General features: G+C 43.4%; 2 protein-coding genes across 2 annotated transcripts; both read left to right on the top strand.

Moving 5' to 3' along the window:
• The first annotated feature begins 2,708 nt into the window (after positions 1 to 2,708).
• On the top strand, positions 2,709 to 8,375 carry LOC146196171 (uncharacterized). The gene is made up of 2 exons (XM_084596938.1): positions 2,709 to 2,729; positions 7,957 to 8,375. Exons 1-2 carry the CDS (start codon positions 2,709 to 2,711, stop codon positions 8,302 to 8,304), a joined length of 369 nt encoding a protein of 122 aa, XP_084453064.1. The 3' UTR covers positions 8,305 to 8,375.
• An 11,420-nt stretch (positions 8,376 to 19,795) lies between these two features.
• On the top strand, positions 19,796 to 22,441 carry LOC146196172 (uncharacterized). The gene is made up of 2 exons (XM_084596337.1): positions 19,796 to 19,807; positions 22,088 to 22,441. Exons 1-2 carry the CDS (start codon positions 19,796 to 19,798, stop codon positions 22,439 to 22,441), a joined length of 366 nt encoding a protein of 121 aa, XP_084452463.1.
• The last annotated feature ends 2,177 nt before the right edge of the window (positions 22,442 to 24,618 follow it).

Raw genomic sequence — 24,618 nt, forward strand, 5'->3', positions numbered from 1 at the left:
TTCACTTCGGATCCAAGGTCACCCTTTCAAAATAACAGTTATCCAAGTCTATGCACCGACCACTACTGCTGAAGAAGCTGACGTTGAGAGATTTTATGCGGACCTACAATGCCTTTTAGACCGCACCCCATCATCAGACGTCGTTTTTCTCATAGGAGACTGGAATGCTAAGGTCGGGAGTGAAGAAATATCAGGAATTATAGGCAAGTTCGGTCTTGGCGAGCCAAATGAAGCTGGGTAGAGGCTAGTAGAGTTTTGTCAAGAAAACAACCTGACCATAGCGAATACTCATTTTCAACAGCACAAGAGGCGCCTGTGCACATGGACTTCACCGGACGGTCTGTACAGGAATCAGATCGATTATATTCTTTGCCGGCAGAGAAGGAGAAGCGCTATACGAGCAGTAAAAACAAGGACTGGGGCCGATCGTGGCACCGATTATCAGCTTCTTGTTGCGAAAATTAAGCTTCGATTGATGAAAACGCAGAGAACTAGAAGGCCTTTCAGGTATGATCTGGATAAAATTAATTCCATTAGAATATGCTGTGGAAGTGAGGAATCGATTTCAAGAATTAGATCTAGAAGACAGAGAGCCCGAAGAGACGTGGACTGATGTTCGTGATATAATACAAGAAGTTGCTACTAAGGTAGTTCCAAAATAAAAGAAATGCAAGAAAGCAAACTGTGTATCTGAAGAGGCTTTGCAAATAGCTGAGGAAAGGAGGATGGCAAAAGTTATGGGGGATAGAGAAAGATAGAACGTTCTCAATGCGGAATTTCAGAAAATAGCAAGGAGAGATGAGAATGCCTTCCTGAACATACGGTGCCAAGCAGTTGAGGACAACAGCCAATTAAGGAACACAAGAGCTCTGTATAAGACAATCAAAGATATCAAAGGAAGCTTCTGTGCCAAGCTGGGCGTGATGAAGGACAAACGAGGCAAGGACCTCACTGAAGCCTCAGAGATCAAGAGGTGGCAGGAATACACAGAAGAACTGTACAAGAAGAACCCGAATGTGCAAACCCAACATAAGACAGTTGTGATTTCTGGTCTCGAGCCGGGCATCCTGAAGAGTGAAGTTGAATGGGCCTTAGCCAGCCTTGCTAAGAACAAAGCTAGCGGAATTGATCTCATTCCAGCTGAGTTGCTTCAAAACCTCAACCATGACGCTGTTAACATTCTGCATACATTATGTCAGAAGATTTGGACAACCCTGCAGTGGCCACAGGATTGGAGGAGGTGAGTTTACATCCCCATTCCAAAGAAAGGCAGTGCCAAAGATTGTTCCAACTACCGCATGATCGCGCTTATTTCGCATGCTAGCAAGGTGATGTTGAAAATCCTCCAAGGTAGGCTGCAGAAGTATGTGGATTGGGAGCTTCCGGACGTGCAAGCTGGGTTTCGCAAGGGCAGAGGAACTAGAGACCAAATTGCCAACCTTCGCTGGATCATGGAAAAAGCAAGAGAGTTCCAGAAACCCATCTCCTTCTGCTTTATTGATTATGCGAAAGCGTTTGACTGCGTAGATCACAGCAGATTGTGGCAAGCTCTCCAAGAGATGGGAGTTCCAATTCACCTCATCTGTCTCCTCAGGAACCTGTATGAAGGACAAGAGGCCACAGTCAGAACTGGGCATGGTCTTACTGATTGGTTTCCGATTGAGAAAGGAGTGAGGCAAGACTGCATACTGTCGCCCCGCCTATTTAACCTATATGCAGAGTGCATCATGAGGAAGGCCGGTCTGGACGAGTCTTCAGCTGGAGTGAAGATTGCTGGAAAACGTATCAACAACCTTAGATATGCGGATGATAGCACTTTAATGGCAGAAATTGAAGTGGAACTCAAGAGACTTCTGATGCGCGTACAAGAAGAGAGTGAGAAGTTTTGGCTTAAACTGAACATTAAAAAGACAAAGATCATAGCGTCTTGCCCTATCAATTCCTGGAGCATCAATGGACAAGAAGTGGAAGCTGTGACAGATTTTCTCTTCTTGGGCTCCAAGATTACCTTGGAAGGAGACTGCAGCCGTGAAATTAGGAGACGCCTGCTTCTGGGAAAGATGGGAAAGATAGCAATGGTTAGCCTTGACCGCCTAGTAAAGAGCAGAGACATTAGTCTGCCAACCAAGGTTCGTATAACTCGTGCTATGGTCTTTCCAGTTGTGATGTATGGATGCGAGAGTTGGACTGGGAAAAAGGCTGACCGCCGAAGAATTGAAGCGTTTGAGTTGTGGTGCTGTCGAAGACTCTTGAGAGTTCCTTGGACTGCCAGAAGATCAAATCAGTCGCGATTGTCGACCGTAAACCCTGACTGCTCATTGGAGGGTCAAATTCTAAAGTTAAAGCTCAGCTACTTTGGTCATCTGATGAGAAGAGTGGAGTCGCTGGAGAAAGATTTGATGCTGGGAAAGGTTGAGAGTCGCCGGAGAAGGGGTACGCAGCGAACGCGATGGTTAGATGGCATCCTTGAGGCAATGCAGATGAAGTTTTGTGATGTTAGGAAGATAGTGAGAGACCGGAAAGCGTGGCGTGACATGGTCCATAGGGTCACGAAGAGTCGGACACGACTGAACGCCTGAACTGAACTGAACAATGGCATTATGCTGAATGTAAAGGTCATCGGAAAGACGCAGTGCCGTAAACATAGGTTAATAAGGCATAGAATCACTCTAGACTTGCCAATAGAACGGAAGAAACTACAATGAAGGATGCCAACCAACAAGTTGCAGGTAAGAGGGAAAGTAGATATCTTTCGATTTCATAGCAGAATAGATACTCTAACTTTGTCCATCAGGACTACCATGGTGTAGCGTAACTGAACGATACGTCGAGAGATGTAACGACTGTGTGCACAGAAGATGTAGGCATTAGGATAGCTAGGTTACCGGCAAACTTTCAAAGGGGTGAAAAGCTATGAATAAGACTCACCAAATTATGAAAACTTTTAAAGCAACTGACAGAAGAGACCTTGCAAGAAATAAAACCTCACAAACGACGTGACAGAGGCAAGACGACAACACACGACGTTACTGACAACCAACATTTAATGAGAACACGCCAGTCTTGTATAAGCCAGACGCGTGTAATGTTCGAACAATCAAACCGTAGGGGGGGGGGGGGGGGGGGGCTAAACGTGAGCATAAGGAGCAACTGTAAACATTAGGATAACAGTCGCGACGTAGATAGCAAGAAAGCCGCAAAAAATATATCGCCAACATTATTGCGGGTAGAATCATTAGAATGTACAGCTACAAACGGAACAGATACCAGTCGGAACAAGGGTGAAATAAAACCACTAAAAAAATTGAGTCAAAAGCAGCAGCAGCAGCAGCAGCAAAAAAGACAAACGAAAACTGGGAGGTAAAACTACAGTCATAGCCGCAAAGAATGGCCGTAATATGAATGAATTCATTTCAGCGAAAGTTCTGAGACATTGCAGCGTGCAGTAGATCTCGGAACTGTTTCATACATGCGTTGTATGGATTAAAACTGCTGTCGTTGTTCACTACAATTTATAGTGATAGCCATTCAAGAGATTAAGGTATATTTGTGAGAGCTAAGCACCCAAGAAAATAATCGGTACTTGATTTCTCGGAGCACGGCTTTGCTAACATACTCGCATAGAAAGCTTGTTGTTTTCGCAATGGATCAGTTACTAATTAGCGGACGAAGTAAACAGAGTTGAAGATGAGTGACAATACTCAATAGTACATATAGCATAAATTATTACCCTCCCAATTCTGTATAAGAAGATATATATTTTCACTAAATCACATTCCATTTCACGAAACAATACATCTAAAATGATCGAATTTTCGAGTTACGTTTTTAACCCCAGCCTAAAGTAAACACTCCTACTTCAAATTTGCGTTCGCTAATGGGCAACGCGCTTTCGTGAACTTCCACAAATGCTCCCGCCATCCTAGATTCCTATTGGAAAGTCTGGCATACTTTTTGATATGCTTAGAAACCAAAATAGTAGTTATCGAGATAACATGGAGAAGTAAATTTGGCTGGCCTAATTCCAACACCGATGTAAGCGTCTTGAAGTGAAAGCCATTTCATGGGTATGCGACAGGTTTCTCTTAGAGAGCAGTGCTTTCTTTACTAATGATCTCAATCAAATCACACAAAATTAAGTTATTAAGAGAATCACGGTTCTGTAGTGTTCAGCGAATGATCAACTTAGGGCTTTTATCTTAGGCTGACACCACCCTGGCGCGTCATTGCACTATCAGTTCAGTCGAATCGTTGACCTGCTCAACATTCCTTTAAGGCCGAACCGAGCTGAACAAGTAAGCGGATTAAGATTCCTTGAATGCATCATCCCTCCGACTGACGTCAATTCAAACATTTTTTTTTTTTGGCTAGTCACATCGAAGCTTTGATGGCTTTTCTATCTTTGGGCAAATAATATAGCTATATGTCAAGGTAGAACAGCAGAAAAAAAGCAAAAAAAAAAAGACACAGCATGTCTGAAAAGTGGGAAACATCATTATCTAGTCATGCAATGCACAAATATGAATATAAAGAGCCCCAAGAGCCCTAAAACATGCGCAGGGGAACTTAGTTTAGTTCCCCTACGCGTGACGAAAAGTAGCCACTTAAGCAGCTTTGCAAAATAATTATAGGTTTTATTTATCCTCTTCCCGGCCACCGGTGCCGATATTACGCTACCCGGCGTTCGTAAGCAGTGGCTCACCCATCACAATCAAAGCCAAGCTGCCACACTGTTTTATGCAAGCAGTGCACGATAGACAAAAATACGCTATTCGAAAAGCTTCGAGTAGTATGCCGAACGGTGCTCTACCAGAAAGGGCGTTACCGCGGAGACACCATTTATGCTAGTGCAATCATACGGCCAGCCGAAATATTTCATATTTGAGAGCATCCTTTCCTTGGCAACTATTACCGTAACGTGTGAAGTGAGATAAACGTTGCTTTTAGGCTAAACGGTCTTCATCAATGTCGCCATGTGTTTTATTTTGAAAAAAATATATATATTTAATTATATAATTACAGGCAGTAAAGAATGCAGACTTCTTTAAATATTCAGAATAATTTTACCTATTTCATACACCCAATGTGAACGTGTTGTATCTAAAACAGAGAGGGATATTTTTCAGAGAAAACAACCCCTCGAAAGAAATATCCTTGCTACAATGTTAAACTCAGAACACGACACGACACTGATGATAATGGTGATAATTATGATGATAGGGGTTGTGGAGTGACTTTAATGACGCAAGGGCTTCTCAGGCCAAAGAGCGTCCCACAGGAGGTACCCCACAATACTCGCATCGCTCGGTTTAAGTTATCTGACATTAATGACTGGCATCAACTAGACCTAAAAGAGCCTGACACACCTGCATCGTACTGAACAATAAAAAACAATGCATAATTTTATTTTCAGGTTACTTTTTGGTCATAGTTGATACCATCTTAGCATTAACATTACTGGAAGCAGCGGTTTGTTCGGTGGTATTTTTTCTAATCTATAATTTGGAACAGACTATTCATTTGCGGGGTTTGAGAAAAAAAAATTCAGCAATTTTTCCACAACTAGTCTGCAACACCGTAGTATGTGCTACTTTGTGTAAGACTTTCCGTTTCGGTTTATTTATACAATTTTTTTCTACATTCAACGAATAGTACCTACTTCCTAAAGATAAGCCGAGTGCACACCTTCCGCCTTGCACCAAATATGGTGAGCGCGCAGAGAAATTCCGAACGTTTTCTTCACAAGGAAGGCACCTTGTGCTGATAAACGATGAGAAGCCATCGCGGTAGCGTTTAGAACTGCACGCGCACTTGCAGATTTGTTCATTTTTTCTCACTTCCATAAATGGAAAGCAGTTCAGCCCGATTAAAAAAAAAAAACTGCATAAAAGAAGCAGCAAGTTTGCACTGTCTTTTTATTTTTCGACGCAGCTACAGGAAGGAGACATACCGTCAGCAAATACGTGATCCTCGTCCGGAGCTGACCAGGTTTTCCTTATGGAGCGAAGTGTATATAAGAAGCAAGAGAAAGGACGTCCAAATATCGACTGTCGTGTAGTGGCAGCAGAAACAACCACAGTCATGAACACACTGGTAAGTTGGCCTAAAAACGCTTGCCTGAAAGGTGTCCGTCATCGACGGAAAATGTTTCATGCACATTCAAGGAAAAGGATGTATTGGGGAAGTGAGGGGGTCGCTTTGGTCAACAAATTCATCGTTGAGTGCATAATGAGGACATGCGCTGTTAGCCTGCCCTAAAAAATTAGTAAGCATGGCCAGAAAGCATACAATATGAAATATGAAACCAGCGTCGTATTAAGCGGTACAGAAATCAATACTCTGAGGAAGGAGAGGCCTGCACTAAAGACTTTGTAAATGAATGCTTCTATGCTTGCCGCTGCGGTAATCTCAAACGTTTCAGGTGCGATTGGCCTATTAGCACCGATATCTGCATAATACACGTAAATGCTCAACGAAAAGGGCTTTTTCCCAGGCCAGGTTTTAACATATGTGCTGCCATAGGGGTAGTTATGTTTATTGAAATAAAAGGCAGTGAGGCTGACCGAAAGGTTTTACACCTGGCCTGCTACTCCTCACTGGGGAACGGGAAGAGAAGAAAGGGCAACTTGGTGCACAGGGGACGATTTCGTGAGAAAATGTGTGGAATAAATACGCATGTATTTACGTCTAGTTCGCGTTGCCTAAAAACGACAAAGAGCCGACATGCTGGAAAAGCTTTCCATTTTTACGGCCAAGAGCCTAGTCTAAAATTAACAGAGAGAGGCCTATTTCAAAACCCTTCAGAGAAGTGGCTCCAATTATCCTTTCGCGCGTATACACTGGCCAAAGCATTAACATCCGCTGCGCCGTCTCCGCAACGCCAAAATTGGCGTTACGAGACTCAGCCTTTTATTTATTTGAAAATACTGCAGGCTAATATTTTGGCCAACGCTGGAGGGGCAATACAAGACCTTCAATGCTTCACAGATAAAAAACATACCATAAATAGGCAGTTCAGGCGGTGCAGTCAGTAACCAAAAAAAAAAAAAAACAAAACAAAATAAAGCACTTGTTTACTCGTGACAATGCTCTTCTAGAGATTTACTAAAATTGGAAGACTGGGAAATGGCCTTAGGAAGACAGTTCCTATCGGCAACGGTCAGCGGCAAAAACTGTACTGTACGCGGAAATAAACTGTAGAGAAGCGGCTGCCATTATCCTTTTGTGCTTATACACTGGCCAAAGCATTAACATCTGCTGCGCCGTCTCCACAATGCCACAGGTGGAACATTACGAGACTCAGCTTTTTAAATAAAATGCAAGTGAATTCACTTGAAAGCCCCGTTTAAACGAAGTCTATGGAACACCTTTACATGATGGCGCGTAATTCCACGCGGACCAGGAATGACAGTGTCCGATCTAGTCTTCTGGGACGCATATTTCTAATGTCTGGGCAGGTCCTGTTTCCAATTGGTGTTTAACCCTTCTGATTTCCTGCCATTATCTACTCGAACTTTAAGCAGTCTTACAAAACAACAAATACATATTTTTAGCCACCCAAGAGCACTCAGCGACAAAACTGCAGGCTTCACAGGAGTCGTATTTCAACATAGCATATACTTCGCAATTAATCACAAAATCTACTCAGAAAGTGGCCGATATAAACAGCTCGTTTTGATGCCACTAGCATTACGCAGTGATACAAGAGACTTGACGGCCACAGTACATTTCAAAAAGATCCACCGCTACTGCTCATTCTCAGCTGAGAACATTTGTAGAAAACAATTTTTATATTCTTTTGTTTTCCGCGGTTTATTCGGCAATACTTATGCTGCACATAGTTGAAAGTACTGGTTTTAAGCGGGAAGGCGGAAAAAGAAATAGGAGGTGACGATAGTATGTACATCGTAAGAGACAAAGCGCATTTAAAAAGACGTTTTTTTTTTTGTACTGCAGACCGTTGTCGTCTTACTTTGCGCCGCTCTGGCCACGGCAATGGCTGGTGGGCTTGGAGTCGGCTACGGTGGCGGCTACGGTGGCTATGGACTCGGATATGGGCTTGGCGGCTACGGTGTCAGTGGTGTTGGTGTGGGAAGTAGCGTCGCTCTTCTGAGTGGGGGCCCTGCTTTTGCTAAGCTCGTTGCTGGGCCTGCGTTCCTGGTCAGGACGGTGCACCACGTCAACAAGGTTAGCGGCGGAGGAGCCCTCCTTGCTCACTCCGGTCTTGGAGGAGGCTACGGCCTTGGCTATGGATACGGTGGATATGGTGGATACGGATACGGCGGCTACGGATACAAGGGCTGATTGCAGCGGACTTTTGTTTCTTCTTTGCCTTCTGTCTGCAAGTCAGGCGTACCAAAAGAGATCTCCGCGAACAAGACCTTTAACAGTATAAAGGACTTGCATCACGAACATTGTACATATCCAAAACACTGCGTGAAATGAACAAAGCAAACATCCAATGACTTCCATTGTACTTTTGTGTCTTGCCTATCTACCTCACAGTTCAATAAAAACATTTTTTGTTCGAAATGTATACTTATGTTGTGGATACACTACAGAACTTGTGCAGCTTAGCGGTCTGGTATCATTTCACATAACATTGTAGTTCTCACAGAAACGAACTGCCTGCAACATTCGTCAGGTATTATCTCAAACGAATATCGTCTTGTAAAAAGACGTCTCTCTCCCAAAGGACAAAAAGTATGAAGTTCTGAAGTTCAAAACATTATTCGGTTACCTCCGAATTTAGGCTCTATAAGGCGAACAGTACATGCTTTATACAAAGGTGCTGCACCAAAGGAGACTCTCTGCGCCCACCAATAGAGCTTCATTACATTAACCGCTTCAAAGGAAAGCTTTTTTGAGCCTTAACCTTTGGTTCTGCAGGATGTCCTCGATCAAAATTCATATTGGCTTATGAAAGACGGAACCGCGTCATCGACTTGAAAGCTTTACAGTTTGATTGCTCAGTGCGATCTGCAGGCTTTACCTCAACGCAGGAATGTCGGCGAATAGGTAGGAATACATATAGCAAAAGAGCGCTGAAAAAAAAACAAAAAAACAGCAGAGATAAAATGGACATAACATCCGCACTGTCTGCTGTCCATGTTTCTGCACTCTTGCAAGCTAAGGGTTTAACTCTGTGAATGGCTGCCACATTTTGATTCAGCTCATAATTTACCAAGGGAGCTTGGGAATTCGTTTCACCGCTCACAAGAGAAACGGTAGGTGCACAATCTTGATTCTGGTAATTTATGCTTTCACTCGTCACTCCGTGAGCTGTTTTCCGTGGCTGAGTTTCAATCCGCCTTTTGCGCGAGGATGTGGCGCCATCATGCGGGAGCGGGCGGGAAACACATTGAGCGGCAGTGTAGCGGACGACGCGAAAGCACACCATACGAAATGGCCACGCCAACGCTGGTAGAAAGCGAAAGCTTCCCCCCTTTTTTGGCCTCGGAGCGGAAAGTAGTGACAGTGATTGCAGCATATCATGTTCACGCAGTATGGGGGAAGGTAGAGCGTTTTCACAATCCACTCATAACGCACGTACGCATATACTATCTTCGTATTGTATGAGCGTGTAGCTCGGGCCGTGTTCGACGTGACAGAATGAGACGCTCTCAGCGTGCAGGTTTTCGGCAGACAGGAGAGCGTGGGGGCAGAGAGAGAGAGAGAGAGATCTCAAAGGCCAAAGCAGCCAGGGGTTTGTTGATGCTGCAGAGCTAGGTGGAATCGTTTCCTGTGACTTTGAGCGGCGCATATGCGCGGGGTGTCTTGAGTTACCGAGCACAATGCGGTCACCGCGGCGCCGGCATGGTGCAATGGGCGTCTCTTCCTCCTCGCGTCATCTACAACCGTGCAGCTATAGGATTTCATCCACGAAGATCGGCAGAGGGTCACATATACACACCCCGTGAAAAGGGCATTGTCCCGGCCGGAATGCACACCTGCAGGAAACGCGCTGCATTTTTCTGGCAATGGATGATTCAGAGCTGTAGCCGGTTTCTGGCCTCAGGAGTCAGAACGGATGTGGTCGCAGTGGTGAAAAGGTTCTCGGTGCGCAGAGAATGGTCATTCTGTTGTGAAAGGATCTCCAATGTTCATTTCTGCCTCCGCCGCGATTTCTGCGGAATCAACAACTTGGTGACACATGTGAATCTCCTACATATCGGATGCGCATCTCGGTCAGGAACCAACCCTGTTCTACGTCCAGAGCGATCCACTCTGCAAGTGAACGAGCATGAACCCTCCAGGAGACTCATTTATTGTGCCGGGCGGTTTCCTTGCCGTTGCAAATGGTTGGACGAAGACGACGATTATCAAGCTCCCTAACGAAGTGCATCTGATTGCGTACATTAAAGGAACAAAGTCCGGATGCTTTGGCGTGCACGAAGGCGAGCCTTTAATTAAAAAAAAATACTGTGCGTCGTGCAAGTGTCAAGTGCGTCATATACTCCGAGCGGCAAAAACACAGATACTACAGGTATGTATGCATCTAAGCGAAATAGGCATGATGAAAAGTACCTACTGGAGTTTTCACCCAGGCTGTAGCGCACCAGTGATAGCTGCAATAAGGATTTCTTCGGTGCGTGATTGCTTCAGTTGCACCGGGGCCTGAAGGCGATGTATTTTGTCCCTTATCTTTATGTGCGAAAGGGCTAGGTAGCTTAGATATCACAGGCGGCTGTGTGCGCTAGGCCGTAATATTTAGCATGTTTTATCGTGAATGCCACCTCACTAACAAGAAAAAAAAAATATGGCGTTTTAATGCACTGCCGTTCGCGAGCCTCGTGACCAGCTCAACCACTCGGCTCGCTAACGGCGGTGCATCACAACAAACACCCTTTTTTTCTTCTTTTTAGTCAGGTGGCAGTCGCGATAAAACATGCTAAATATTACGGTGTAGCGCACACAGCAACCTGTGATATCTGCGCTACCCGGCCCCTTCGCACATAAAGAAAACAAACGACAAAATACATCGCCATCAGACGCCCCGAACAAATGCTCATTGCGGCTATCACTGGTGGGTTACAGGCTTGGTGCAAACTCCGGTAGATACTTTTCATCATGCACATTTCCTTTAGATGCATACATACCTGTAACGAAGTGTTTTTCGCACAGTCGAGAGCACGCAGTCGGCTGCCAAGGTCGCCCATTCACGTCTTGACGCTTGGTTGCCCCAATCTAAGCTTCACGCCGTTGCAGGTCGCGGCTCGCCGAAGGAAACCTAACTAAACGCGTCTTGCATCCCGGCACGCCTCGAGAGTGGCAGCCGTAAGTGGCACAGGTGGTTGGCATCGTTTTACCGAGGCTATGAACGTGACCGCGCCTCCAGCCCCCGTGCGTTGGCTATGAGTGCGGCGACGAGAAGCGCCGTCGACGCCGCTCAGTGTGTTTTCATCAGTCGCCGCTGGGGCTTCGCGCATGCGCAGAAAACTCGCGCAAAAGGCGGATTGAGATGTAGCTCAGCTGTGCTTGATACCCTTAAATGGTTATCGTGTCCTTTTTTTTTTACTAACAATCACATACGCACATACCCATAACCCGCGGGAGGCATCTTTGTACATTCTTCTCAAAGAAGCAATGGCAACAAAAAAGATATTTTTTCATTATCAAAAATGCAGACACTAAGATTCCAACCAGTAACACTGTTTCACACAGACCAGTGTAGTATTGCGGATCGTTTACAAATACGAGCAATCACTGCTTTTGGGGTCCTCTTTTACTATTACAACGCAAAAGTGATAACGAAAAACATCGTATTAAACACTATATTCACGACAGATTTCGCGAATGCTTCATAAACTGACCTCACTAATTTATGCTGATGGATGTCGTTTAACCTTATTGCTGTAAACGCTAATTTACAAGAAGCCATTGTGAGGTTTAGGCTGTGGTATATCAAACACCAATCGTTTTAAAATGTAGACAACTGTACAGTTTTCCATTATATGCTTTGCCAATGGCTTTACCGGTGAATTTTTGCTCATATTTTTTTCTGCCATACCTTAACAAGCATATATAAACCTTTATCAGACCTAGTGGCCTTACTGTCTGCTTTGGTTCGTAGTCGACTTTATAATTAAGACGGAATGAATGTATCTCGCTCTCATATTCGTGCTCTTTTGTCAAATCAGAGAAACATATACACATCGGCCCAATCATCCTCCTAAATTATTCGGCTATATTTTATTATAAATCAACGCTTGTCCGGCCTCAAAATAATACCATCCGCTTAATAAATTTGCCTTCTTTTCATTATTTTGGGTGAAGAGTGCCCACGTGACGCCATGGCTTCCTTTGTTTTCTAGTATTCGACCAAATATATATTTGCGTAATGTTTTTCATAACGATGTATTCTATTTCTACTTTTTTACCCATATAACTTCTGATTTATATTGATTTTATCTCACAAAACTGCTCCGTCATTGCTTCGTGTGTTCATGAAGCCGAAGTTAGTGGTCTGAGTTTTTTTACCATTCATAATCCATCAGCATCATGGCTGTCTTTTTTCTTCATAGAAGTTTGGCTTCGTTTAGTTCTTTCTTTTATCTCAAAATTAATTTATTTCCCTAACTATTCAAATATTTAGTTATTTTATTTATCTTAATAGCCCATTAAAAGATCGCCGATGCCTATTTCTTCCATAATGCTAGGTGGTTTATGGCGACGCTCTGCATGCCCTCGCACTGCAACTCCCAAGGTCATTTACTTGCGTGTTTGGACTTTAGCTGCCGGAGTAGGACTGGACCTAGAGCGATCGCTCCTTCTCACGCTAATGCCAGTGATCGCCTTCCTGATTCGTAGATCCACCAAGGGCCACTGAGCGACCATCCTGATCGTGGATGTGTAGGCTTTCCGCTGTAATACCACCTCACCACCACTGTAAAATTGTATGGGAAAATACAACAAATATGTAGAAAATATCAGTTACAATGAAGAAAACTTCCATTATCGTGAGAAAACACAAACCGGTTCTAAGAAAGATTAGAATATTTCTTTTTATTCGCTCCAGTTATCTATTTCACTCACATGGGCAGATGAAATGTCAAGAAAGGTTACATAATTTTGAATATATGATAATATAATTGTTTTGGATATTTTAGGCAAGAAAAAAGTACTTTTAAATATTTTGTGACGTTTATAATGCTTTTGAATTCTGCGCTCATCAACTGTGCTGCGTTGCGTGGTTTGACACATTTCAACAATAGTGGCTTTGTCATGCGTATGCTATGTTCCTCGGTTACATCCGTGTTTGATGTCCACACTTCGAAATTGAATACCGATCGAACCTTCGGTGCACTGATAACAGTAACAGTTAAGATTGTGCTCCTGCTTGTGCTGTTCTAAACCTCCACATGTGATGAGTACAGTTTGCTTCTTTTAATCGGCGAATTTCTTGTTGCTTATATCAGTGGTGCACACGTTTGATGAACGCACGATTTGTTGCTGATCATATGGAGATTGTGTGCAAGTTAACACGAAACCACTTGAAAATTTCAGGGATTGTTATTATTTTGCGTCATAAGATAGTAAATTGTCAAGTGCTAGTCGCTTTTATCGGTCCTGTCTGATAGCGTTGTCTTTCGGTCGATGTTCATTTCGCCAAAAGCAGGTTAACGACTTTCTTTTTCGTCATATTCGGTGCCGCGCAATCCGTGGGAATAGCATTTCCTTGAATTTCGTTGCAATTCAACGTTGTTTCCTTCCCTACTTCGGCAATATGCCTTCGGCTTGAGATTGTTTCAATAAACGCGTTTATTAGATAGCTACAAGGTAGCTATTTGATAAACCTCCTTCAACTTGCTATGCCTGCTCTGTTAACTACCACTTGCAAGAAGCCGTTATTACATCAGTACAATTTTGACGTTTAAATTTTCCCTTTAAAGATTGATTTGCATTGCATGTTGGCTTCCCCAGGTCAAAAACGTGTACTACTCCGTGGGCTTAATTAAATCCGTAATCAGAAATGCACTCTTCTAGTGCTTTTAGCAATCTCTAGCTGATGCTTTTGATTACTAAACGCATTTTGTATGCCAGGTTATCACAGAATGCAATAATAGTAATTCCATTATGCTTGCAATCCACAGCAGCCGAATTTCGCCAATTGGAGCCAACTGTAACTTGTCATAGGAGTCATTTTAAGACATTGTTTTTAGAATCGGTGCCTAGTCACAATACAACTGGACCACGCTATGTGCACCCAACGAGAAAACACAACTTAGGCTTATTATTCTGTTTACTGCAACGGTATTTCAGTCCTTACATAACGTCTGCTGAAGCTCAGTGCAACCATATTATGCTTCCCGAAGCATAAGACACAGTGAAAATAGGACAATAAATCGTCGCCTGGGGAAAGAGTTTGAGGTGGGAAGATTTGTTGCTTCCGCGTCGAATTGCGCTCTCCTACTCTTTCTTCTCCCCATCCCCTTTTCAGGTCAGATGGAAGCAGAGAAATGTGCAGGGCCCTCTTCCATTCACTGTGTGTGGCTCTCCCTCTAAAACCGGGGTCACGAAACCGGAGTCCGTCTCCGATCCCTCAGCGGACTGATGACAGCTAGAGCACCAGAGGCTCGCCATGGCTAGCACTTTGTTTTCACTTACACTGTGAGTAGCGTTTTAGCGAGTTCGCTGAAGGAATCGCAGCGCTTGTAGACGAAGACTCTCAACGTGGATGCCCATACAACTGCGCTGAACACTACAGAAAACAGGTGTCGCTAAACATGCCTTACACCCAAAAAACATGCATATGCCGTCCATGAAAGCGCTGCGAGGGACACAACGGTTTCCTTCGTTGGAACAAAGCGCAGCCTCAAACAGACCCTTCTCTCAACAACAGGGCTACCGCATCTCGAAACGCGCCTTCTTGTTTCCCATATGTGGCCTGTGTGCACCGGGGCGGCAGCCTGACAGGACACCAGGCTTGCGAGTCCGAGAGGGGCGGCATAGGTGGTCTCCATGTTTTAGCTGCCATTGCCTCACTGCGAGACTTTGTCACGTGAATTTTGAATTCCGGGTCGTTTTTGTTGTTAGGTTTCTGCTGGCATTGCTTGCAGGCGTGCGGTTTCGGCTGTTATTTTTTTAATCATTGCGCTCAATTTGCTGGAAATGTGTTGTTGTTCTTGGATTTCAACTACGGCAACTCAACTCAATAGTGATACAAGTTGTTCGAAGTGCTGTCGTGTTGTGAACGGCGAAAACAGTTGGCCCATTGCGATCCACCGGCTAACTGACGACGGCAAACTGCACGTGCTACACGAGGCTTTGTTTCAAGTATTTTGCCAATGGCAAGTGTTGGATAGTGCTGTAAAAGCTGTGAAAGTTAGTAAAGTAGGTTGTTTGTTCTCGTTCAAGAGCACCAAGTTCTCGCTCGGGCGATTTTGGCTATGCGCTACAGTTATTTTCGTATGATGACGGTAGCAGCGAGCAGTCGTTAAACGGTTTCAAAAGGTTCGAAAACGGTGCTGTTTTGCCTCCGTCAGTACAGCGCGATATTGTAAGTACTGAACAATTTTCTTCCTTGGCCATTTGTGCAAAATGCAAGTTTCGAGAACCACGACCAGTGTTTACCAATCAGCTGTCGATGGTTGGTCTCGCTTCCTGACTAGTCAAGCGTGTCAACGTTAGCAGTTGTAAGATTCATACATTGTTGTGTAAGTAATTATTTGCTGATTTAACTCCAGATAACGAAACATGCTTTCACCAGCGGAGAAATAAGCGTGAGCACGCATAAATTGCGGAGAAATACAAGTAAGATGAATAAAATTTTCTGCTTGTGCAGACGTACTACGTGGTGCAGTGGTGTTTATTCTTGTCCCTTGTGGAAAGAGAGAGAGTTAAGGACTGTTGCAGGGATAAACATTAACATTTTTTTTATACACTCACGAAAACCTTCACTTGACAGCACTATCAGTGTTCAGCTTTTTTTTTTCATCTTTCTATGTACGGCATAAAGAAAAGCTGACAGCTGAGATACATGGCATCAAACCAAATTTTTTGTTCAGCAAAACAGTTTTAAAATGGCCTAGGTGGTACTAAACGTACATGAGAAATTTAAATGAATGTCTACATAGTCCACTTGTGAAGCAATGCAATGTGCTGCACCCAGGAGGTTTATGTCCTATTTTCGTTCGCTGCGTTGCCTGCAGAAGGAGAAAAAGGCATTGACGGTCATTGGCTATCCCATGATGTGCAAAATTATGCAAGGTAGGCGGAGGCTGGCCTATAGCTATCAGCTTTTATGCCTGTAAGGGTATAAGAAGTATGAATCATGCCGAGGCAAGATATCTATGCTCTGTACTCTGCACTTTCTTTGCAGCTTGCTATTAATCATCCACAAGTCTGCTTCAGGTCATTTCTACAGCCTGTACTAGACATTTTGTCACAATTAACTATTCTTCACTGCCAGCCTTGCTTGGAGGTCACTAATCTCATGCTGTAAATGTGTGCTGCAAAGGTGTGTGGGAGATAGTAATATGAAGTGTAATTACAGTACGAGAAAGATTCCCATCTTCAAGAATAATTGCTCTTTCATTGCTGTATAATAAAGAGTAGTCCCTTTCACTTTTGGCAGTTTTTTTTTGTTCTTGACTGTTTCTCTTGGTGCCCGCCGCAAAGCTGTGCTAAGCTTTGACACATTGCTTTTAATTGACGTTTTTATTATGAAGAACCACAAAACAAGTTGACTTTATGCCTGGCTTTTCGTACTTGACTACTTTAACTTCAAAACAGTCCATATAGTGCATAAGTAATGCATTCCCGCATTTTAGCATATAAGCATTGACAGCTATGTGCCTACTGGAAACATATGAATCTACAAATCTAGTTTTTCTGACCAACCAGACCCTATGCACAAAGTACACAACAGCAAAATAGTTACAGGCTCTTCCCCGCTTTGATTGGAAGAAATAAGGGTTTCTCATTCTGAAGCTTCTGGAGGTTTCAAGAGATGCCATTAAAACAAAGCTTTTCTTTCAGGAGTTTCCTTTTATTGCGAAAGCAATACTATTATAGGCTTCGAGCCTTCAGCGTGGCGCGGCCGCACCCACGTTACGCTGTGACGTCACACCCCACGTGACACTAGGGTGAGAGCTGAGCTACACACTCAAGTGGTCGGCGTAGCGCGGCCGCACCCACGTTACGCTGTGACGCCACACCCCACGTGACACTAGGGTGAGAGCTGGGCTACCAACTCAAGCGGTCGGCATAGCGCGGTCCCAGCCGCGGCGCAGCGCGTGACATCACACCCCACGTGACAAAAAAGCGAGAGATGGGCTGGAAGGAGCTGCCAACTTGGGTCTCTCGTTTCACATGGGACGGTTATGTCAGAATGAGCCTGCTTGCAGCCTGGCATTCACGTTACCCACTAAGGCACGTTCATACGGCTTGGTTAAAGCGAGGCTTCAAATTGGGCTGAGGAAGAAGAAAAAGAGGAGAAGAAGAACGCTCGGTCACCCGCAGCTAATGCTTTCGCTCAATATTTGGTTCAGCGGCGTTGAACCCTTGTAACTTTTTTCGATCGACATAATGTAGCAGTCAGTATTGGGCAATCATGTTGGGTAATTTCAGTCATGGAGAGCTTCCACAGTTGTATGTTAATGGCAAAAAATATCTCACACACAATGCTTGATTAATTTATTTTTTAATTATTGGGATTTTTTCGCTTGCACTGCAGCCTCAACATGTGGATATGTCTCTCTGACTGCCGGAATAGCTACGTCACTAGCCGGAACAGGCCCTCAACAAGCATTTGTAGAGGGCTTTCATCATATAGCCTTGGCTACATACATTTTGGGGTATGATGGGCACAGAATGAATACAGCAGTGCTAAAAATAAAACTCATAGGTCATGCAGTTGCATTTTCGTCAGAGAACTCAGGCAAAAATCAAATCCTTAAAAACGATTTATCTCATGTACCTCGTAATGTTTTCATTGAGTGACAGTATGATCTTAACCATGATACAGTTCATTGGCATTCTACCTCCTACGGTTTAAAAAAAAAAACTAGCACATGTGTGAAAAACATCAGTTCAGCTTTAAAGAGCATTTAGCTTAAAATAGCGAAGAGTGTGCACACTTTTAAAGTTTCGAAGCACTGGTAACACCCATATTACTGAAATCAGGCGTGCAAAGAGACGGGCCATCTTCCGATTTACACTCCCGGGATTGCATATGTAGCGCCAGATTAGACTTCGCCTTCCCTCCCAGGGAATTAGAGTGTTCCGTCAGGCGCGCATTAGACATCTGATGTCTGCCCGTAGTAGCACCGGCCACAATTGAGCGGAATGCGATAAACCACATTTTTTTCTGCAGGTGGTGAACCTTTTCTTATGGGACACTGCGCAACGAAAACTATCACGAGCTACATTGTCGAGCCCCTTTCTAACTCTGCCGCACAAGCCTCCTATCTTGTTTTTCGCTGTATATACAACGTCAACGCCGCACCTTTGCGCAAGTTTCTGGAGTCGGTGTGAAACGCCATGGTGGTAAGGTATACCAGCCTTGTCCTGTTTTCTTCCCTGTGTCTCGTCCTTTGGCTGGTAAATATGAACCCTTATCAACTTGCCCAGTCGTCAACCTTGTTGACACCCTTAGTATCCGGTAATTCTTTTTGTCATTCCCTCATCACGAGGAACGGCATTTTGAGTGATTACAGCGTGACCAAGTGAATTGCAGCGTCAGTGCACTGCCTAGTAATGCGTTGAATTGCCCATGAGGGATCGTGCACGTCGAAATAACAGCTCAACTTTGAAAAATAGTTTCCTTTTAAATTGAATATGATTTCGAGGAAACTGCCAGCTATTTGAATTTCGGCACAGCCACAAGTGATACTGTTATGCGGGCAGCGACTTCACGAAAACTGAACATAGCTTTGAGGACTCATAATTTGCCATATTTGCTACTTTTATCTGCAAATACATGTACAGCTCATGACCACGGTTATTTTGTCTTTACAGTACGAAATCTGGCGAATAATTAAAACTATTTATTAAGCCCGAATAGAACAACTGCCTTTGAAAAAAATGCTAAAATTGGCGTCATTTTCTTTAAACTGAAATGGACATAAATTGAAAAAGAAAATATTTTTGATTTCTAGATTAAACAGAGGTGTCAACAAACGTATCAAGTTATGTTTTGGCTAATTATTATCTTTTTAAAACGTTTTTCTTAGACGTTCTATTTTTTTAAGCAGAAATACAACTGCGATAAAAATTTAGCGAATTCGGAGATGGTTGAGCACCCTCCTTGAATATTTATTATAAATTGGCCACTAAAATACGTTGTAATTTTTTGCCTAAACAAACGTGTTTACCGACGCATTACAATAGACGCCTGTTATAATATCTTATTACTGTGTTGTTCACTACACTGTCTTATTATCTCTGAAGACAAAAATAGGAGTCACTGGAAAGACACTGCTGTTCCTCATCCTCGTACGTGAAGACACGAATTCGGGCAGTGCAGGGAGCAACTATCGGGCCATTCACAGTATTAACGTAAAAACGTTTTCCCGAACTCTTCAATTCCGCATTTTTGCTGGCGTAAGCCCAAGCCAGAGTGCGGAAGTCGCCCTTGACGACGAGAACTCTGACACGCTGTTCCGCTTCTTCCTTAAACTGCTTCTTTTACCTGCTCAGGCGAGGCGCCTACGATACCGCAGCCGAATACGTGATCGAACAGGAGGCAGCTGTTCCTTGTCTAGTTTAGAGTATATAAGCGAGGTCGCGGGGAGCCACAGTCACACTCTTTCGAAGCGCACAAGTAGCCGTAGCAGCAGCAGCAGCCGAAGCCATGAACGCCCTGGTAAGTCCAACCCAAATGTGTAAACGTGGACCAGTTCATTGGATTGTGGGCCTTATTGTAAGGACTCCACAGCTGCTTATGTGAGGTAATTCTCTAATCTACACTATCTAAGGCCAGCTGACGCATAGAAACAAAAAAGAACTGTTTCGTGAAAGCAATATAGTTACCATTCAGGTGAAAAATTATAGGTGATTGCTTTTTACGGACGAATGCGAGATTCTATGAAAGCATTTTAATAGCGAAAGTAGCATAGCTAGGAGAGCGTTCTGGCTAGAGCAAAAAATAATACAAATTTGATTTAGGGCACAACTGAAAATTATGTGATGAATGCAACAGAACGACTTCAGGCGAAAACATCACAGAGAAGCTAATATTAAGTCACTTCGCACTTCCTAAGTTCGGCATTGGTTCATACGATCACCTTAGCAGCCGAAGGTGACAATTCGTAAGTGACTGCAAAATATTGGAAAGGTTACGGCAGACACTTGAACCCAATGAATTGTCAAAAAACGTTAGTATTGAACAAACATCAAAACCTTGAAACAATGCGTGTCAGAAAATATTTTATCAAGAAATATCAGTGTCAGTATATATATGTGCTGTCTATTTGCTTGTGAAAATAGTGAAATCGAAGGAGTTGCTAGTGTATTGGAAAAACTATGGCACTTTTTTCGAAATTTTAAATGTATTAACCGCAAGAAATGGTTAAACAAAAGCAACATGACCAGTTTTTAAAAGCAACACATAATCTTTTTTTCTGTCACCTTCCGGAAAAATAACAGCAGACTTCCTGCTCCTTGGCAAATTATCCACTTCAAATCAAATATTCTGTTTTGGTACATAAACAGTATTACTTAAGGTAAATTCAATGACTTCTGCTAGCACGCTCATCTGCCTAAAAGAAATAATACGCAAAGATAGAAAATTCCCATTGCACACTAGCGAGAACCAGCCATACATTTTTTTATCCCCATACGAAATAATATCAGCGAACATTGTGGGATCTTTGGCATTTCCACGTGAAATGGAAGATAAACCACGCTTGGAGAGCAAGTATATTCGAGCTAAACAATAGTTTAAAAAAGACAACACAATAACTCATTTTAGAGTACTTCTTGAAACGATAAACGCAAACCTGGTCAATCATAAAGCATACCTAAATTCATTTGTGTGAAGCTTTGATCTTGCGCCGGGAGCTGTGAGGAGAAACTAGGCATAGTTACACATGTTCGCAAGATCCACGCTACCTGTTTGGTTTTTATTACTTCTATCTTCTTATTACTTCTTTTATTACGTCGATAAACAGTTCATTATCTCAGTGAGCAGTAATCCATATTCCGAGTAATAACGAACTACTCTATCCTTCCAGCTTAGTTGTAAAATCATCTTACATTCGCAATATCCGTAACATTCCACCCAACTGCACAGACTGGCAAGCCATTATATGATACCCTCCATATATAGGTGACTGCAACTGATTTACTATAACTGAACTCAACCCTTTAGTCCCAGTAGCCCAATCTCGAGCTTTCTCAAAGCTGCTGGCATTTCGCTCACCGCTTTTGTACTTGCTGTGGTCCTTTTTCATTATTTAATATGGCTCCCCACTCCTGCAACGGTATGAAGCGCATGCTATCTTTAACAAAAATCAGAAAACTCGTCAATATTATGGAAAGAAAGTACACATTTACTATCAGAACCCCGTCCCGAGCTTTATAAAAGCTACGGAATATTTGCTCACCGCTTTCCTATTTCCTGTTTTTCCTTCTTTTTTTTTTTGTTAAAGAAGACTGCCTGACTGCTCCCGTGGTGGTTTCATAAAGCGCGCTCTTGTTGAAACATCCAGTTGAATATCCACTGCTTCTCCCAGTTTCTTTGTTTGTCTTGTTCTCCATTTTCGTGTCCTCTTTTTTGTTTTGTTTTTCAAAAAGCGTTGCCACCGACGGTGGGCGGACACATCCCAGATGCACTTATGCTGAGAAGAAGGTTTAATAAACTGTGCCTATAACTTCCTTTATCGAGATGTGTTTCCGGTTCTGCATCATTACTCATTTTCTGCATCATTTCATTTTTGTAAACTGCCCAATTCAAACCATATCCTACCTTGGTCCACCATGCACGGCAGCCACGTTCTGTTGATTCTTCATTCATTCCACGAACTACCTATAAGGATAGGAAGCGTAAGTTAAGAATGTAAGTTTCTCATAATGGGAATACGTTTTTGAAGTAGAATGTAGATTCTTGAAAGTATATATTTACCAATTTTCATTACTCTTGCAGAACACCCTCATCGTCCTCTCCGCCGTTTTGGCCACCGCCCTTGCCGGTGGGCATGTTGGCGGCTACGGTCTCGGATACGGAGCAGGATATGGCGCAGGCTACGGTGGTGGCGTGGGAGTCGGCGGCGTGGGCATCGGTAGCAGTGTGGCCATTCTTAGGGGAGGCCCGGGCTTTGCCAAGGCAGTGGCTGGGCCAGCCTTCCTGGTGAAGACAGTGCATCATGTTCAGAAAGTCAGCCCCGGAGGAGCTCTCCTCGCCCACTCCGGCCTTGGTGGGGGGTATGGCGTTGGCTATGGAGGAGGCTTTGAAGGAGGTTTTGGCTACGGCTACGGCGGCTACGGCCACAAGGGCTAACTTGTGACGTTTACGTGTGTGTGTGTGCTTGAGTCGGTCGGCAGTAAAAAGAATATGTGCACTTTTTCAACAGGCTCTAGGACTGCCAGTTCAACTGCAGTTGCTTTTGCTTGCCAAATAGGAAGTGCTCGAAGAGCCCTGCGGCTCTGTCGCGCTACCGGAATGAAAACTGACCATCACGAACATCGAAGGAGCTTTCCATTTTACACGGCACTTCATGGTTCCTCTTTTTGCTCATTGCCAAAATAAAGTTTTTTACACTTCACAATTTCTCTCTGTTTCTAATATAGCGAAGCATACGCTGTGATCAAACTTGGTGTGACAAGAGCTCCTGGAATGAATATAAGCTTGCACACAGTTATGGAAACGATGGTACGTTTTACCTGCGAATGACTGAACTTTGAACCGCTTCAGTATGAAAAAGTGATTCACGCATCGTTTACCCCAAACGCAAGGTCGAAATGTTTTTGCGTGTTTCTGCATTACAACGACTTACCCTAGCAGCAAAGCCCACGATGGAAGTCGATCCATGAGCTCTTTAATACGAACGAATGATTGAAAACCAAGAACCCTAATAATTTGGTGAGCCTTCAAGATTTTGGCTACATATCCGAAATCCAGACAAAAGTACAGTCGTCCGCTCATCTGTCAAAGCTCTGGAAAGCTGCACATGATATCATATTTGCACCATTACGACTTACTTAGCGTTGTTCACGAGAATATATGGGTCACACACATTACCGTGAATTATGGTTAATTTTAATGGTGTATAAACTTATGTCGGCATCGCCAGGCAATTGGGATGCGGTCGAGGCTGCATGCCAATTGAGCGCTCTAGAGCGGTGTGTGGACGCCTGTACCAGAAGGGGAACATAAACTGTCTGTAAAAGGAGGGCCTGAAGCTAAATCTGGAATGTTTACTTTATGTAATGATGCGTGTAGAAGGCAAAAATAGCCAGAACATTTGAAAGTAGACATTGAAGAGCCTACTACTAGTTTTGAGGGGCGAATCCTACCTGGTTATGTTTATTCAGCAAGTACCAAGCAATAAACGGAGTTTAACATGCTTGGTGAACCTAGGAAAAGCGACAGACGACAGAGAACACACAAATGCGGTCTTACTTTTTGTCGTACCTCCTGAACGGACGGAAAATAAATCATAGTGGTATTGGTAATCACGCAAAACGCGCATTCCTGGCCTCAAGAAAAAGAATCGTCGTATTGCAAAAAAAAACATCGAATAAAAAATTTGCATCGGAGATTGTCATCTCACCATTAGCAGACGACTATGAAAACAAAAACAGTGAAAAGCTTACAAGGCACTATTATACGACAAACATCACCATAATGTAGAAGCAACAGCGCGTTAGGAAGAAGTAATTTTAATGCCAAGTTAAGGAAAAATTAAGGGAGGCAAAAATAAGCATAGTGGGACTTATGCGTTCTAGTTTCAAGCGGCCTCCAAAGGAGCACCAGTATGGGGGCCTTTTATTCGCTTGTTTTGCTCGCACTCTCCTTTAGGTTCATCTGGTATGGGCGTTTTATTTCCGCGAATATATGGCTTTCGCCTGTCTGAAACAATTTTTTTTCTGTTTGAGGGATGTCCATTCATATTTCATCCCGCATTCTAGGCTAAAATTCAACTCGAGACTGCAATAATTATTTCATATATTATATGCAACCTTGTTGTTTGAGATATGGATATAATGTAATATTTGCTGAAAGCACTCTACTGGCGCCGAGTAAAAAGCACTGAGAGGAGTGAAACAAAACTAGATTAGCATCCACAGCTACCGACATGTCCAAGTTGTCAGATAGTATCGGGATGGAACAGGAATGCGGGCACCGTGCGGCACATAGGTTCTTCGCTATTCCAATGCCTTCTCATCGTGCTTCTGCAAGGTAAGTGAAAAAAAATACTCTGTAGCCGCCACTTGTAATACGAACGACCTTAGTGGGTTTCTGCTGCAACCAAAATAATATACACATAACGACAAGGCCTTCAAACAGCCAAACATGTACGCGCTCCACTCTCAATCGCAATTCGTTCGCGTTTCTTTTTTTTATCAAGGCGTAAAACATTATGGCACAATATGAAGATAAGATGCCACAATCGATTGTTTTACTTGTACAAGGGATGGATACCCAGATAGAGCTCTGTGGTGCATAGTACTTCA

Source organism: Amblyomma maculatum, chromosome 3 (genome assembly GCF_055883805.1).
Source record: "Amblyomma maculatum isolate TAMU_Amacu chromosome 3, ASM5588380v1, whole genome shotgun sequence".
Lineage (NCBI taxonomy): Eukaryota > Metazoa > Arthropoda > Arachnida > Ixodida > Ixodidae > Amblyomma > Amblyomma maculatum.